We start from the raw sequence: 12,101 nt of genomic DNA on the forward strand, positions 1-12,101 counted from the left end.
CGGATACTATGCTGGCCCCCTTTTACAAACAAGGACACTGAGGACACTTATGTTCGGTAATTTGCCCGGAGTCTCATGGTTCACGGCGAACCCGAAACTTGCGCTCAGGTCTGTGTTATAAATTTTTAAAAATCTGCATAGGTCGGTAGGAGTGAGGATAGTAAATAGATAAAGCCCTAATTGGGAAGGTACTTTGTTCAGAAGTCCTTTGCCGGCTGATACCGTGAACTCAGAGAGGAAGAAAGATTCCAACTTGACTTCCTCCTCTTCGCCTTAGGCTATTCGTTTTTAAAACTTTTCTTCATGAGCAGAACAGGAATTCGCCTTCTCTGAGGGTTTAGTGCTGAGAGGGACGAAGAGGTCTTTTCCACCCTCATGCTGAGTTGTTTTCCAAGTCAACTGATTTCATGGATTTCATTCAGTGGATTGTTTCTCTTGCTTTAAGAGAGCTTTCATCCCGAGGGTTCTTGCTCCTTTTCAACGCGGCCGACCCCCAACATGATGTGATGGGGGCGGTGTTAAGCTTTTTCACAGCACTGTCTGTTGGCCCTGATGCTCTGAGGCTCTTTCTCTCGCATTTGTCACAGTTGATGATGATGTTTCCATCTGCCAGGCATATGGAATTGGTGGTGCTCAGCACATCTTTGTTCCAGGCTGGTCCCAGGGAATATTTTGGAACTGTCTTGTAAATTCTCCCTGTCCTCTCCTGCGCCCTCATTACTCTCTCTCTCTCCTGTAGCAGCTATGGAAATCTGCCTTGGAGTCTCAGTAATGAAGTCTGTCTTCCCTCCTCAACTAAACTCTGAGCCTCTGGAGGCTAGAACCGGGTCTTATTTATCTCCATGGGCCCCTTCCCTGGTCCCCACGGGGGAAGCACGGAACCCATCACTGTATTGGTTTGAGTCGTTTTGTTGGCTAGACTCCTGTGCTGTCGTTGCTGGTAATTCTACACATGCAACTGAAGAAGTTCTGAAAATAGATTAATTGAAGAGGTTGCATCTTGTACTACCATTGACATGAGAACCCCAAACAGAATGTCCTTACAGAGTTTTCTCAGGGTGGATTTTTATTTCTCTTGGATGATATTTTGAAGACAGTTTGGATTCCCACATTATCCTAACCACGTTTTATGTAAACAAAAATCAGCCATAGTTAACACTTTAAAAGGGTTTTTAGGGATTTGTCATCCAGATTTTTCTCAGATAATCCCCAGCTGTGATGAATAGGCTGTGGTCAGCTTCAGAAACAGTAGTAACACTAAACAGTACCAATATTATTGTCTTATATCTAAACCAGAGTTAGGAATCGAATAGCTGTCGTTTGGTCAAAGCTAGGACAGCCCATAGCCCTCCAGCTTGATAGGCTCATGGTGGAAATGTTGTGACTGCTAGTCTTCAAGTTACTTACAGTCACTTCACCTCCAGAAACATAACTTCATAAATATGCGTGTATGACACTTCTAATACATGTTTCCAAAAGCCAAAATCAGAAAAGGCCACATTCCCAGAAGGGGGAAGGAAACCACAATTTGGGTAGTTTACAGAAGGTACATCCTTGGATTCAACTCCAGAAATGTTTAGTGGACACCTGTTCTACACCCCGGGCTTCACGATGCTTTTGATTTTCTGCTGACGGTAGCTCACGCTTCTTACTGAATTTGGTAAGGAAGGTCCAGTGAAAATGAATGTGGAAGTAAACGGCAGGTACACCTCTGAGAGAGTCAGCGTGAAGAAAGGACCTCTTAGGCACTGGGGTTATCTGGTCCTGGCTCTAAAAGCACACCCACAGGAAAATGACGGCGGGAAGTTCTGTCCTCCGGGGAGAACCGCATTCAGTTGCGGTTTGTGATTCCACTGTCTGTTTGGGCCTGTTTCAGGTAAGCCGTAACTTTGAGCTGGTTGGACGAGTTAACTTGGATCAGCTGGAACAGATGAAGGAGAAGATGGAGAGCTCCAGCAGTGACGAGGAGGACAAGGAAGAAGAAATGAACAGCAAGGCTGACGGCAGAGGTAGGTCCCTCCCCTGCCCCCTGAGCCCCAGCTGGCACCCAGCCCGGCTGTGCTGAGATACAAGGGGAGGCAGAAGGTTGTTGTAGGGGCAACAGAAGGAATGGACTGACTTAAGAAACACACCAGGGGCTGTGTTCTGTAAACTAGTACCAGCTCTAGAAACTCCCAGGAAGTACATTCGGTAAAAAATACGTGGCGATGATTGGTTTTTTATTCAGGAAAACTGGTATCTTGGGAATCTGCAGAGTAAGGACAGACAGCAAGATGGATGGTCCTGTAAAAGCTACTGAGGAATGTAAATGAGCTTCCAATTGAACGCTTATTTCAAATTGCTTCTGCTGGGCTGGGGGGAGCTGCAGGGGGCTTGAGTTCTCTCCATGTGTCCTGCACGGTCCTCCTCTTACCCCCTTGCTACTGCTTTTGCTGTGTAAAGAGAGAGAGAGAGAGACCAGGGGCTTTTATTTGGCTGTGTTTACAGGGAAAGGTTTTGTGGTATTTTTGTATGAGTTTCTGTGAGTCTATCATTATTTTCAAAGTGAAGTTTTTCAAAGTATATTTAGTTGTAGACATACGTTTACATGATCTAGAGTTGGTATTCTATATTGCTCAACATAGAATCTTGTGGAAAACCCAAGACTCTACATAAAGGATATAGGTTGGGATATCTTACTTTAGTTATTGCAGATTTATCAAAAGCACATGGATAACCTAGACCTGAGAAATAAATGTGATAGACATCATCGCAGTGATGAGAAGAAGGGTACTAGTTGCCATTACTGAGCATCCTGATGTGCCAGGCCCGGCGCTCGTGGGTTTTATACCTTTTATCCTTAACGTTCCATAATGTTAGAGGCTCTGTAGTTGGTCTGCCTGGATTTGGCTCCCAGTCGCGCTACTTGTTGGTTATATGACTTTGGGTAAATTATTTTCTCTCTTTATGCATTCATCATCCTAATAACAGTGTCACTTCCTAGGGTTGCGTAAATCTTAAATGAGATAGCAGACAAACGTTAGTCCTAGAACATAGTAACCAGCTAATAATAATGATAAAACCCTGCAATGTAGATGGTATTATTGCCATTTTTACAAATGGGGAAACAAAGGCCCGGGATACTTAAGAGCTTGTTCAAAGTTTAAAAAAAAAACCACTGGAGGTTGAGTCTAAGTCTTCTGGCTCCAAAGGCAAAACGTCTTTTACACTACACACCATCTCCCCTACCCTTTGGACAGCGGGGTGATCCTCATTGAAGGGAAGCTGCCCCTGAATTCTGTCAGTCCAGTGGCCCTTAGGGCCTCACTCTAAGGGGCACTTTTGCGGAATTTCTTGGCTTTTCTTGCTTGGTCAGTCTGCAAGCCTAAGAAAGCCGACTTGGTGGCCGTTCCCCCTGCGGTTCTCCCTGTTCTTCTTCCTGACTTGCCCTGACTTCCAGCCCCATCCCCTTGCCCACCATCTTTTACCTCTGCCGTAGTAGGAGACCACAGGTTTGCTGAGTGGGGATCCAGTTTGGCTCCTGAACCCCCATGCCCGCGGGAAATGGATAAATAGAACACCCACGCCATATAGACTGATTGCCCTTGTCATGTTACAACTTTTATTAGGAGGGGCTGCAGTAATCTGTTTCTTACAAGGAAAATGGCTGTGATCTGAGAAGCATGGTTTTTAAATTTTCTTTTCCTTTATTTATTTTTTTTTAGCATTTCACAAATATGTTCTTAGTGATGAATTCTTTAGCGTCTGTGCACTGTTTCCAGAGTTCTCTGGAAGAGGATGCTTGTGACAGAGGGTACACGGGCTCCTTTTCTTCATGGTGCTCTGTGCCCTACCGTTCCTCTCCAGGAAATGAATTAGTCCTCGTTGGGTACCATGACGTTTTAATCTCTAGAGCCGAGCACACATGATTTTACAGGTTGTAAGTACTGCAGAGGCAAGAACCCCCTTTAGTCCTCCCCTCCCCTGTGACGCCTCTAAACTAAATGGCAGTTGGCTGTGAGAGCACCAAGCACGTTCCCTTGCCCAGCCTGGCCGCCCCCTCGCATGGGCACTGTGGCATCAGACCAGCTCTGTTTGCCTAGAAAGAACTTCATGGTGTCTGATCGCCTGTCCCTGGGAAGTTTAGCATCCACATTCACGAGCCTTAACAGCATGGGGGAAAAAATCTTGGGGTGGAGAAGCCTGTATTCCTCTCTCAGCGGGTGGGGGAATTACATGAGTCACTTCTAGTAACGTTAATGGGAATTACCAGCCAAAACCTTCCCGTACCCCTCGACCGATCCTTGAAAGAACAGCCTCCTTTGTTTCGTTGCCTTTGAATCAATTTTCCACCATCAGGTGTATTCTTGCCAACCAGAAGAACCGGCACACAATAGCCTCGGGGCGTTTTTGCCAGACGTCCTGTCTTCCAGGAGTGGAGAGGGGAGGTGGCTTTAGCGCAGCTCTCTCGGGCTAATGGAGAGCCATTTGATGTGTGACAGGTAATGACTGGCCTCCTCCTTTGAGGATGAAACAGCATGAGCCCTCGGAAAGAATAGGTGGCTGGTTTCATGTTGCCTAAGGGTAAGCGAGTGCGTGTGCCAGGGGCAGGCCCCGCGTTGGCAGTGTGGGTGCTCATCGGGCGCTCAGTCGGGGGGCTCACATCCTTGGAGCCACCCCGTTCCCAGCGTCCTTTCCCAGCACGAGAACCAGGGAGGGGACTGACTGTGGCCACATTGCAGGTCCTGCCTCAGAAGGCAGCTCAGAGGGAATCTGAAAGAGGAGAAACCAGGCGTGAAGAAATCAACATGAACCCAAGCAGGACCCTCCCCACCCCCTCTCATTATGCAGCTGGGAGGAGTTAGGAAGGCATTCTGCTGATTTCTTGCCCAAGATAATCCCTGCTAAGGAATTAATGCGCAGGGCAGATGGTGCTGTCTCATTTCCAATGAAAAGAATCAAGGAAGGTAGTCTGTGCAATTATTTTTAATGGCTTGTGTGGTGATCTTCTTAATTTGTGAGAAAATGTTTCATCTTTTGTTAAAACTGGCCCCATTCACAGAGCTTTTTGTGCTGAAGGTGAAGGCAGCGTAGAGACACCTAGCCTGTTAACGTCATCCTGAGGATTTTTATCAGACGGAGTGTTTCAACCAGGAGCCATCCTCCTGTAACATCTTGTAGGTACAGACACACAGCGGTCAGATACGCAGAGATGATCAACACGTCCCCGTGTGCTGCCCTCACTGCAGCGTGGCTGCAGAGCCGTCTAGGTCCTGCTATTTATTATGCACGTAAAGATCTGGCCCTCTGTGGTATGATCAAAGACGTGTGGGCTTGGGGCTCAGGATAGCACAAAGGCCATATAAGCTCTCGTCTTTGAGTTTGCCAGGAGGCGTGGCCTCTAAACAATTAGCCAGCCAGTCCATGTTTATCAGACCACTCACGTGTGCCCAGGGCCGTGGAGGAAATAAAACGACAGTCAACATTTGATGTTAACAACAGAGCTATCCAGAAACGTGTGCATATCCCCATGTTCAAGAATACACCAATTGGACTTCTCCGGTGGCTCAGCGGTTAAGAATCCGCCTGCCAACGCACGGACACGGGTTCAAGCCCTGGTCTGGGAAGATCCCACATGCCACGGAGCAACTAAGCCCGTGCACCACAACTACTGAGACTGTCCTCTAGAGCCCGCAAGCCACAACTACTGAAGCCCGTGCGCCACAACTACTGAAGCCCATACGCCTAGAGCCCATGCTCCGCAACAAGAGAAGCGACCGCAATGAGAAGCCCGCACACTGCAACGAAGAGTAGCCCCTGCTCGCCACAACTAGAGAAAGCCTGCATGCGGCAACAAAGACCCAACACAGCCCTTCCCCCCCAAAAAAAAAAAAAAAAAAAATATATATATATATATATATATACACACACACACACACACACACACACATACCGATTGAGGCATAGATGCCGGGCAGCTGGCCAGGAGCCCTTACTAGCTGAGGACACGCTTTCACATTCCAGACTCCCTGATGCCCGGGACTCACTCCTGCTAGGTTCTTTGCTTACAGATCTCATTCAGTGCTCACAGTCACCCTGGGAGGTGTTGATTCTGATATCCATGGCAGATGACCACCAGTCGTGAGTCCTCGGCCTTCCTTGGAATGTGTCGAAGCCTCGAGGTCTTACCACGCTTTTCCTGATCTGGTGCTTTTTTAGTGAGTGGAGATAAACTTGTGTCAAATAGAAAATGAATACATGCTAAACTTGAGGCACTGATACAGAGCATCACAGAAGGGAGAGATGTGATAGGGAAAAAAATGCTCAGATGCCATTGGAATGAACAGAATGGGTTCTTCAGGCAAGACAGACCCAGGTTATTTGTGATGGAAGCAACTGGGAGGTGAGGAGAAGTGAGGACACCTGGGGCTCGGGAACCACAGGAACAGTTCTTGAGAGAGTTTCAAGAAATATCCTTTGGTGAAAAGCCAGTAGGAGTAAGAGTAAGGAATCTGGAAATTGGTTTCACTGAATGGCTTTGGGACGGAAGGTAGGAGACGAGGTTTCCTAATGGATGTTGACTTCTCTTCTGCCCGCTCCCCGGCACACAGGTAACACTTCTGCTTTCTCCTCACAGATCTGATGAGATTTTCTGACCGTGGGGCTGCTATCAACACTGAGAAGCGTTTTCCATGTGAATTTTGCGGACGGGCGTTTTCCCAGGGCTCTGAGTGGGAAAGGCACGTGCTGAGACACGGCATGTAAGTCCCATGAAGGCCTTCGCCCATCGTGCGAGGTGGTGGTTTCTCCTGACAGTACATAGACCCCTCTGTGTCACACTTCCGGGCATGGGAGGAGAGGCAGTGGTAACGAACTGGGTCTCTACCTTTCCGCTGGTTTTTAAATGGTCACCCAGACACAAGGCAAAGGAGGAAAGATCATCTTTACGAATGACAGAGCCCGCTCCAGCCCTCGTGTAGAAGTGTAGCGCTCTCTCCAGCCCGTGTCCCTTCAGCTTTCATTAGCATGACGTTCTCTGATAGAGCGTGGACCGGGGTCCAAAGATCTGGCTTCTGTTCCTGCCTCTGTGATGACTCATTCCCTGAGTGGCCTTGAACCTTCCCACGCACCTCTTGGTGCCTTCAATGCTCTGCCTCGGGGACAGAGCCCGCTTCTGCCTGCCTCCCAGGTAGGTGGGAGCATACCTGTAGAGCACTCATAAGATCCTTGAACATGAAATTGTCCCCTAGATAAGGCACTTAGAGCCCAGCAGACGCTGGGAGAACCTAGGAGTTGGTCCTTCCAGCAGAAAATGCCCAGAAACGTGAAGCATCTAAACTTCAGAGACTGTAACTAAGCTCCCCAGGACATGGGTCCCATCTTCAGGTTTTTGCTTTTTGTTGTTTCTATGATTTGTTTCTGGACCTATCCATTAAATCTTTAATACCTGAGTTGCTCGTTTAGTCCGAATAAATATAGCAAATCTCCAAGCTTCTAGGTTCCTCTGATGGGTCTGAGCTTAAGGCAGTTCTTGCTATGACCGCTTATGATTTATATTGTTCCCAGTACAGGAGGGAACATAAAATAATTATGTTGATCTGGAATCAAAGCATGGTATAATCAAAACATAGTATGATAATGGATATTTTTATAGGTTCAACTTTTTGTTAAGATGCCAGAAATATATGGCCTAAGCATAACAGGTAGCAAGGATAAGTCACTCACAGTTCAGTCATACTTGTAAGACCCCAAGGCCTTTTTAGGATCAGAGAAATAAGGACATGAATGTTTTTTGTTTAACTAGAAAAAAATATATATATATATACTCACCCTTCACTACCATGAATGTTTTTCCAGGGCGTTGAATGACACCAAGCTGGTGAGCCAAGAAGAAATCCACCTGAAAGATAGCATGGAGGACAGTATTAAGGTGCCCTCTATAGAGGAGAAGGAAGATGACGAAGCAATCGGGATAGACTTTTCCCTAAAGAATGAACCAGTAGCCATCTGTGTAGTAGCTGCTGACAAATCTCTCCTGGAGAATGCAGAGGCCAAAAAAGAATAAGCGTTTGGTGAAATTCTTAATCACCTCTTACTTGAACCGTGATGAAAAAAAGTGGGAGGGCCAGCTTGGGCTGAGAAGGGGGGGACAGAAAAGAAGACAGAACAAAGCTGCTTTTTAGGACTGAACAATCTATTTTCAAAGCACTGGTACCTGTGTGAGTGAGTATGTAAATTAAAGTTATTTAAATGGTTGGAATATGTGGCTCCTTTTCCATCACTACATCTTTCCTTCCGGATCTTCATCGTGGAAGTTTCAGTTGTTGCGGAATACGAAGCACCTCCCTTGCACACGTGTGCGCTATGGTGGTCTTGGACAGTATGTGGAAACAGAAGCTCCGTGACAGTAGAAGACTTCTCTTAGGGGAACAACTTTTTGACGCACAACTTTTGGTGCGTTTTTCTAGTTTTAATACGTTAAGCTTTTTCAAGACCTAACTGCAGCCGCTTTGGGAAAAAACAAACAAAAAAACAAAAAACAAAACAAAAAAACTGCTTTGCATAAAACAGTCACCTGTTTCCTAGTACCTCAAACTTAACCAAGGGAATTCTCTGCATTTGTCAGTACTACCTGTCGTCATTGTGGTTAAATGTAGAGAGAACTGCTGGGCAAGATGGTGAATGGAGAAAAAAAAAAAAGAGTTTTAAAGAAAGGAACACAAATTGTGCTTAAAATCCCCACGTGGGTTTTATTTCTTAAAATACTGTGATTTTTTTAATTATTTTAGTAAAAAACAAAACAAAAAAAAGAAACAGACTTTAATTATTAGATAAATGTTTGTGGATTATCCTTTATTCCAGGTAAGCTGTTTATTAGTGTTCAACTATAATTTAGAATTTGGTAGATTTCATGTGAGCTAATTTTAAGGTGACTGTGGAGTTTTGTTTGCCACACGTTTATCTTCTATCAGTTTGAGTGTTACAAACACAGCACAATTCAGTTTTTCATATAAATTGTTTTTTTTGTGTGTGTTGTTGTTTTGATTTGGGGGCAAGGGAGATTTAGTTTTTTGTGAATAGGAACGTTTTTATTTTAAACATGGAAGTAACAAAGAACTTTTTTTTTTTTTTTTTAATTTAACTAAAGAACCAAACTTTTCGGCACAGCTATGCAGCTTGTGGGCCAGACGAGGAAGTCCTCTTCACCCTTTTGTTGCTGTCAAATTTTACACATTATCTGTCTCACACAAATAATTCCTGTTAGGATGGGCTGGCTTTTGTGTGTGATTTTAAATCTGTGTTCTGTTTTTGTTTGCATTGTGTTTTTTGGGGGCGGGGGGATTCTCATTTATTTTGCGGGACAAGGGGATGTGCTCGAATCCCATCCCTTTGGTGAGAGTGTTCACGAAATACTTATATCCTACAGGGAGCCTGGAGAACTACTTTTTTTTTTTCTTTAATCTAGCTGCCAGCTGCTCTGTTTCCCCATATTAGCTTTTTCAGGAGGGAGCAGCTTAGACTAAATCTAAGTCTACATTTATAATACGTTCTGATTGATTGTGAACAAAGGGTTTCATTCCAAAAAGTAGAACTTTCCTTGAATCTTAGGTTTTAGAAGCCTGTGTGCGTGTGAGCTTGGATGTGTGCGTGAGCATGTGTGTGTGTGTATGTGTGTGAGTCCTTTGGTTTTCATGTTTTGTTTTTTTTTTTTTACTTGGAAGGGTTGGGGGGTGGGGGAGAAAGGGAAGGGGAATTGCTGAGATGACAGTGTCCCACACAGCTTCAAATAAAATCCATGGAAAGATATTGCATTTGTGGAATAAGTGCTTACTTGAAAAGCATGTTGTTCTTTTACTTTCTTGCTGTTAAGAATTTTTATTTGTAGGGCGTTTGTTTTAGTTTTTTTTTTTTAGGGATGGGGGCCATCATGTGGAAACCAGAAAAAGGGAAAGTGTGAACTATCTAGACAAAGATTCATTTTGTGTCCATATTTGTTTTTAATTGGCCTCATTTCAAATGTACTAAACAGTTCCATACCTGGATTGGGTGTTTGTAATGGTTACCAAAAAACAAACAAAAAAAAAAAAAGAAAAAAAAGAAAGAAAAAAAGAAAAAAAAAAGAAAATATTTGTGACATGCTTTTATCACTACTTTATTTTTCAAATAACATGTAAATATTGTAATCCATTGGATTTTGTTTTGCTAACCTGTTAATAAAAATATGGGACCATTATCCTTTTAACAAGGCTAGAATGTCATTTTTTTTTTTCTTTTTTCAAACATATACCTGATATTTTGTGGCCGCACATTTTGGATGCATTATTATAATTCTGTTGACTGTAATGACATAGAATTTACAACTTTTTTTGTTTAATTTATACAGAGGACATTTTTTTTCAGAGCTTGAGAGAAGAAAATAAATAGCAAAATGATAACCTATTGACTCCAATAAAATCAGTATTTCCCAGTACTTGATAAAAGATAGGGAGATCCTGAGTTCTTGAAGCCAAGGGGTTTAAAAAACAACAAAAAACACACAAGTAGGTTATTCAAAGTTGTTTGCAACATACATTTTGTAATGAAATGTGAGAAATTAATAAAGAATTTTTTTCACATGTGTCTATGTGCATCTGTTGTAAATCATTTACAGATATGACTACAGATATGAAATGTAGAAATTATATAGCATTGCCTTTCAATGCATGTACGTGAGAGATATTTCAAGCCATTAAATCTAAACCGTTACGAAAAGCAAAGGTAAATTTAAGGTGAGGTGTGAGCTGGAATTTTAAAATGTTAATATTTCTCCATCAGCTATTTATAACCAACTGGGGGAATTTTATGGAGGGAATGAATGTTTTCCATCAAAAATGTTAAAGTGGTGTGTGAAGCTTCAGAAGGAGGAAATGCCAGTGACTGAACATCATCTGGGAACCCTGAACCCGTGAGCACAGTTATTTTCCTCTAACTGCAAGTCACAGCCACTGCCACAAACTATCTTACTATGCATCCTGCACCGGTAATTACCATCATTAACTTATTCTTTGAGCTACCCTGTTATAAATCAAAGGGAAAATTAATAGTCATGAAACCTGGAAGAAGGGTAAATTAAAATCAACAGCACTGATTTTTTTTGTCTTTTTTTTTTAAACATCTTTATTGGAGTATAATTGCTTTACAATGGTGTGTTCTGCTTTGTTATCAGCTATACATATACATATGTCCCCATATCTCTTCCCTCTGGCATCTCCCTCCCTCCCACCTTCCCTATCCCACCCCTCTAGGTGGTCACAAAGCACCAAGCTGATCTCCCTGTGCTATGCGGCTGCTTCCCACTAGCCATCTATTTTATGTTTGGTAGTGGATATATGTCCATGCCACTCTCTCATTTTGTCACAGCTTACCCTTCCCCCTCCCCATATCCTCAAGTCCATGCTCTAGTAGGTCTGCGTCTTTATTCCTGTCTTACCCCTAGGTTCTTCATGACATTTTTTTTTCTAGATTCCATATATATGTGTTAGCATACGGTATTTGTTTTTCTCTTTCTGACTTACTTCACTCTGTATGACAGTCTCTAGGTCCATCCACCGCACTACAAATAACTCAGTTTCGTTCCTTTTTATGGCTGAGTAATATTCCATTGTATAAATGTGCCACATCTTCTTTATCCGTTCATCTGTTGATGGACACTTAGGTTGCTTCCATGTCCTGGCTATTGTAAATAGAGCTGCAATGGACATTTTGGTACATGACTCTTTTTGAATTATGGTTTTCTCAGGGTATATGCCCAGTAGTGAGATTGCTGGGTCGTATGGTAGTTCTATTTTTTGTTTATTAAGGAACCTCCATACTGTTCTCCATAGTGGCTGTATCAATTTACATTCCCACCAACAGTGCAAGGGTTCCCTTTTCTCTACACCCTTTCCAGCATTTATTGTTTGTACATTTTTTGGTGATGGCCATTCTGACCGGTGTGAGATGATATCTCATTGTAGTTTTGATTTGCGTTTCTCTAATGATTAATGATGTTGAGCATCCTTTCATGTGTCTGTTGGCAATCTGTATATCTTCTTTGGAGAAATGTCTATTTAGGTCTTCCGCCCATTTTTGGATTGGGTTGT

At 43.5% G+C, this 12,101-nt stretch overlaps 1 protein-coding gene and 1 long non-coding RNA gene across 11 annotated transcripts in view; one reads left to right on the top strand and one right to left on the bottom strand.

Moving 5' to 3' along the window:
* The window catches only part of ZNF462 (zinc finger protein 462), a 142,475-nt gene extending 131,876 nt beyond the window's left edge, over window positions 1-10,599 (top strand). For 9 of the 10 annotated variants that reach the window (XM_033858363.2, XM_033858360.2, XM_033858357.2 and 6 more), the window contains 3 exons: window positions 1,877-2,009; window positions 6,617-6,740; window positions 7,837-10,599. In XM_033858363.2, the coding sequence (XP_033714254.1) occupies window positions 1,877-2,009; window positions 6,617-6,740; window positions 7,837-8,044 (465 nt within the window). In that variant the 3' untranslated portion in view covers window positions 8,045-10,599. Of the gene's footprint in view, window positions 1-1,876; window positions 2,010-6,616; window positions 6,741-7,022; window positions 7,169-7,836 lie in introns of all 10 variants that reach the window. The other variant, XR_004527057.2, reaches the window with a different exon arrangement.
* Window positions 3,573-7,888, bottom strand: LOC117312656 (uncharacterized). Its single transcript, XR_004527058.1, has 2 exons — window positions 7,810-7,888; window positions 3,573-4,752 (listed from the first exon to the last, which is right to left on the bottom strand). It is a non-coding gene; the product is annotated as an uncharacterized lncRNA (long non-coding RNA).
* Window positions 10,600-12,101: the final 1,502 nt, after the last annotated feature.

Source organism: Tursiops truncatus, chromosome 6 (genome assembly GCF_011762595.2).
Source record: "Tursiops truncatus isolate mTurTru1 chromosome 6, mTurTru1.mat.Y, whole genome shotgun sequence".
NCBI classification, from domain to species: Eukaryota; Metazoa; Chordata; class Mammalia; order Artiodactyla; family Delphinidae; genus Tursiops; species Tursiops truncatus.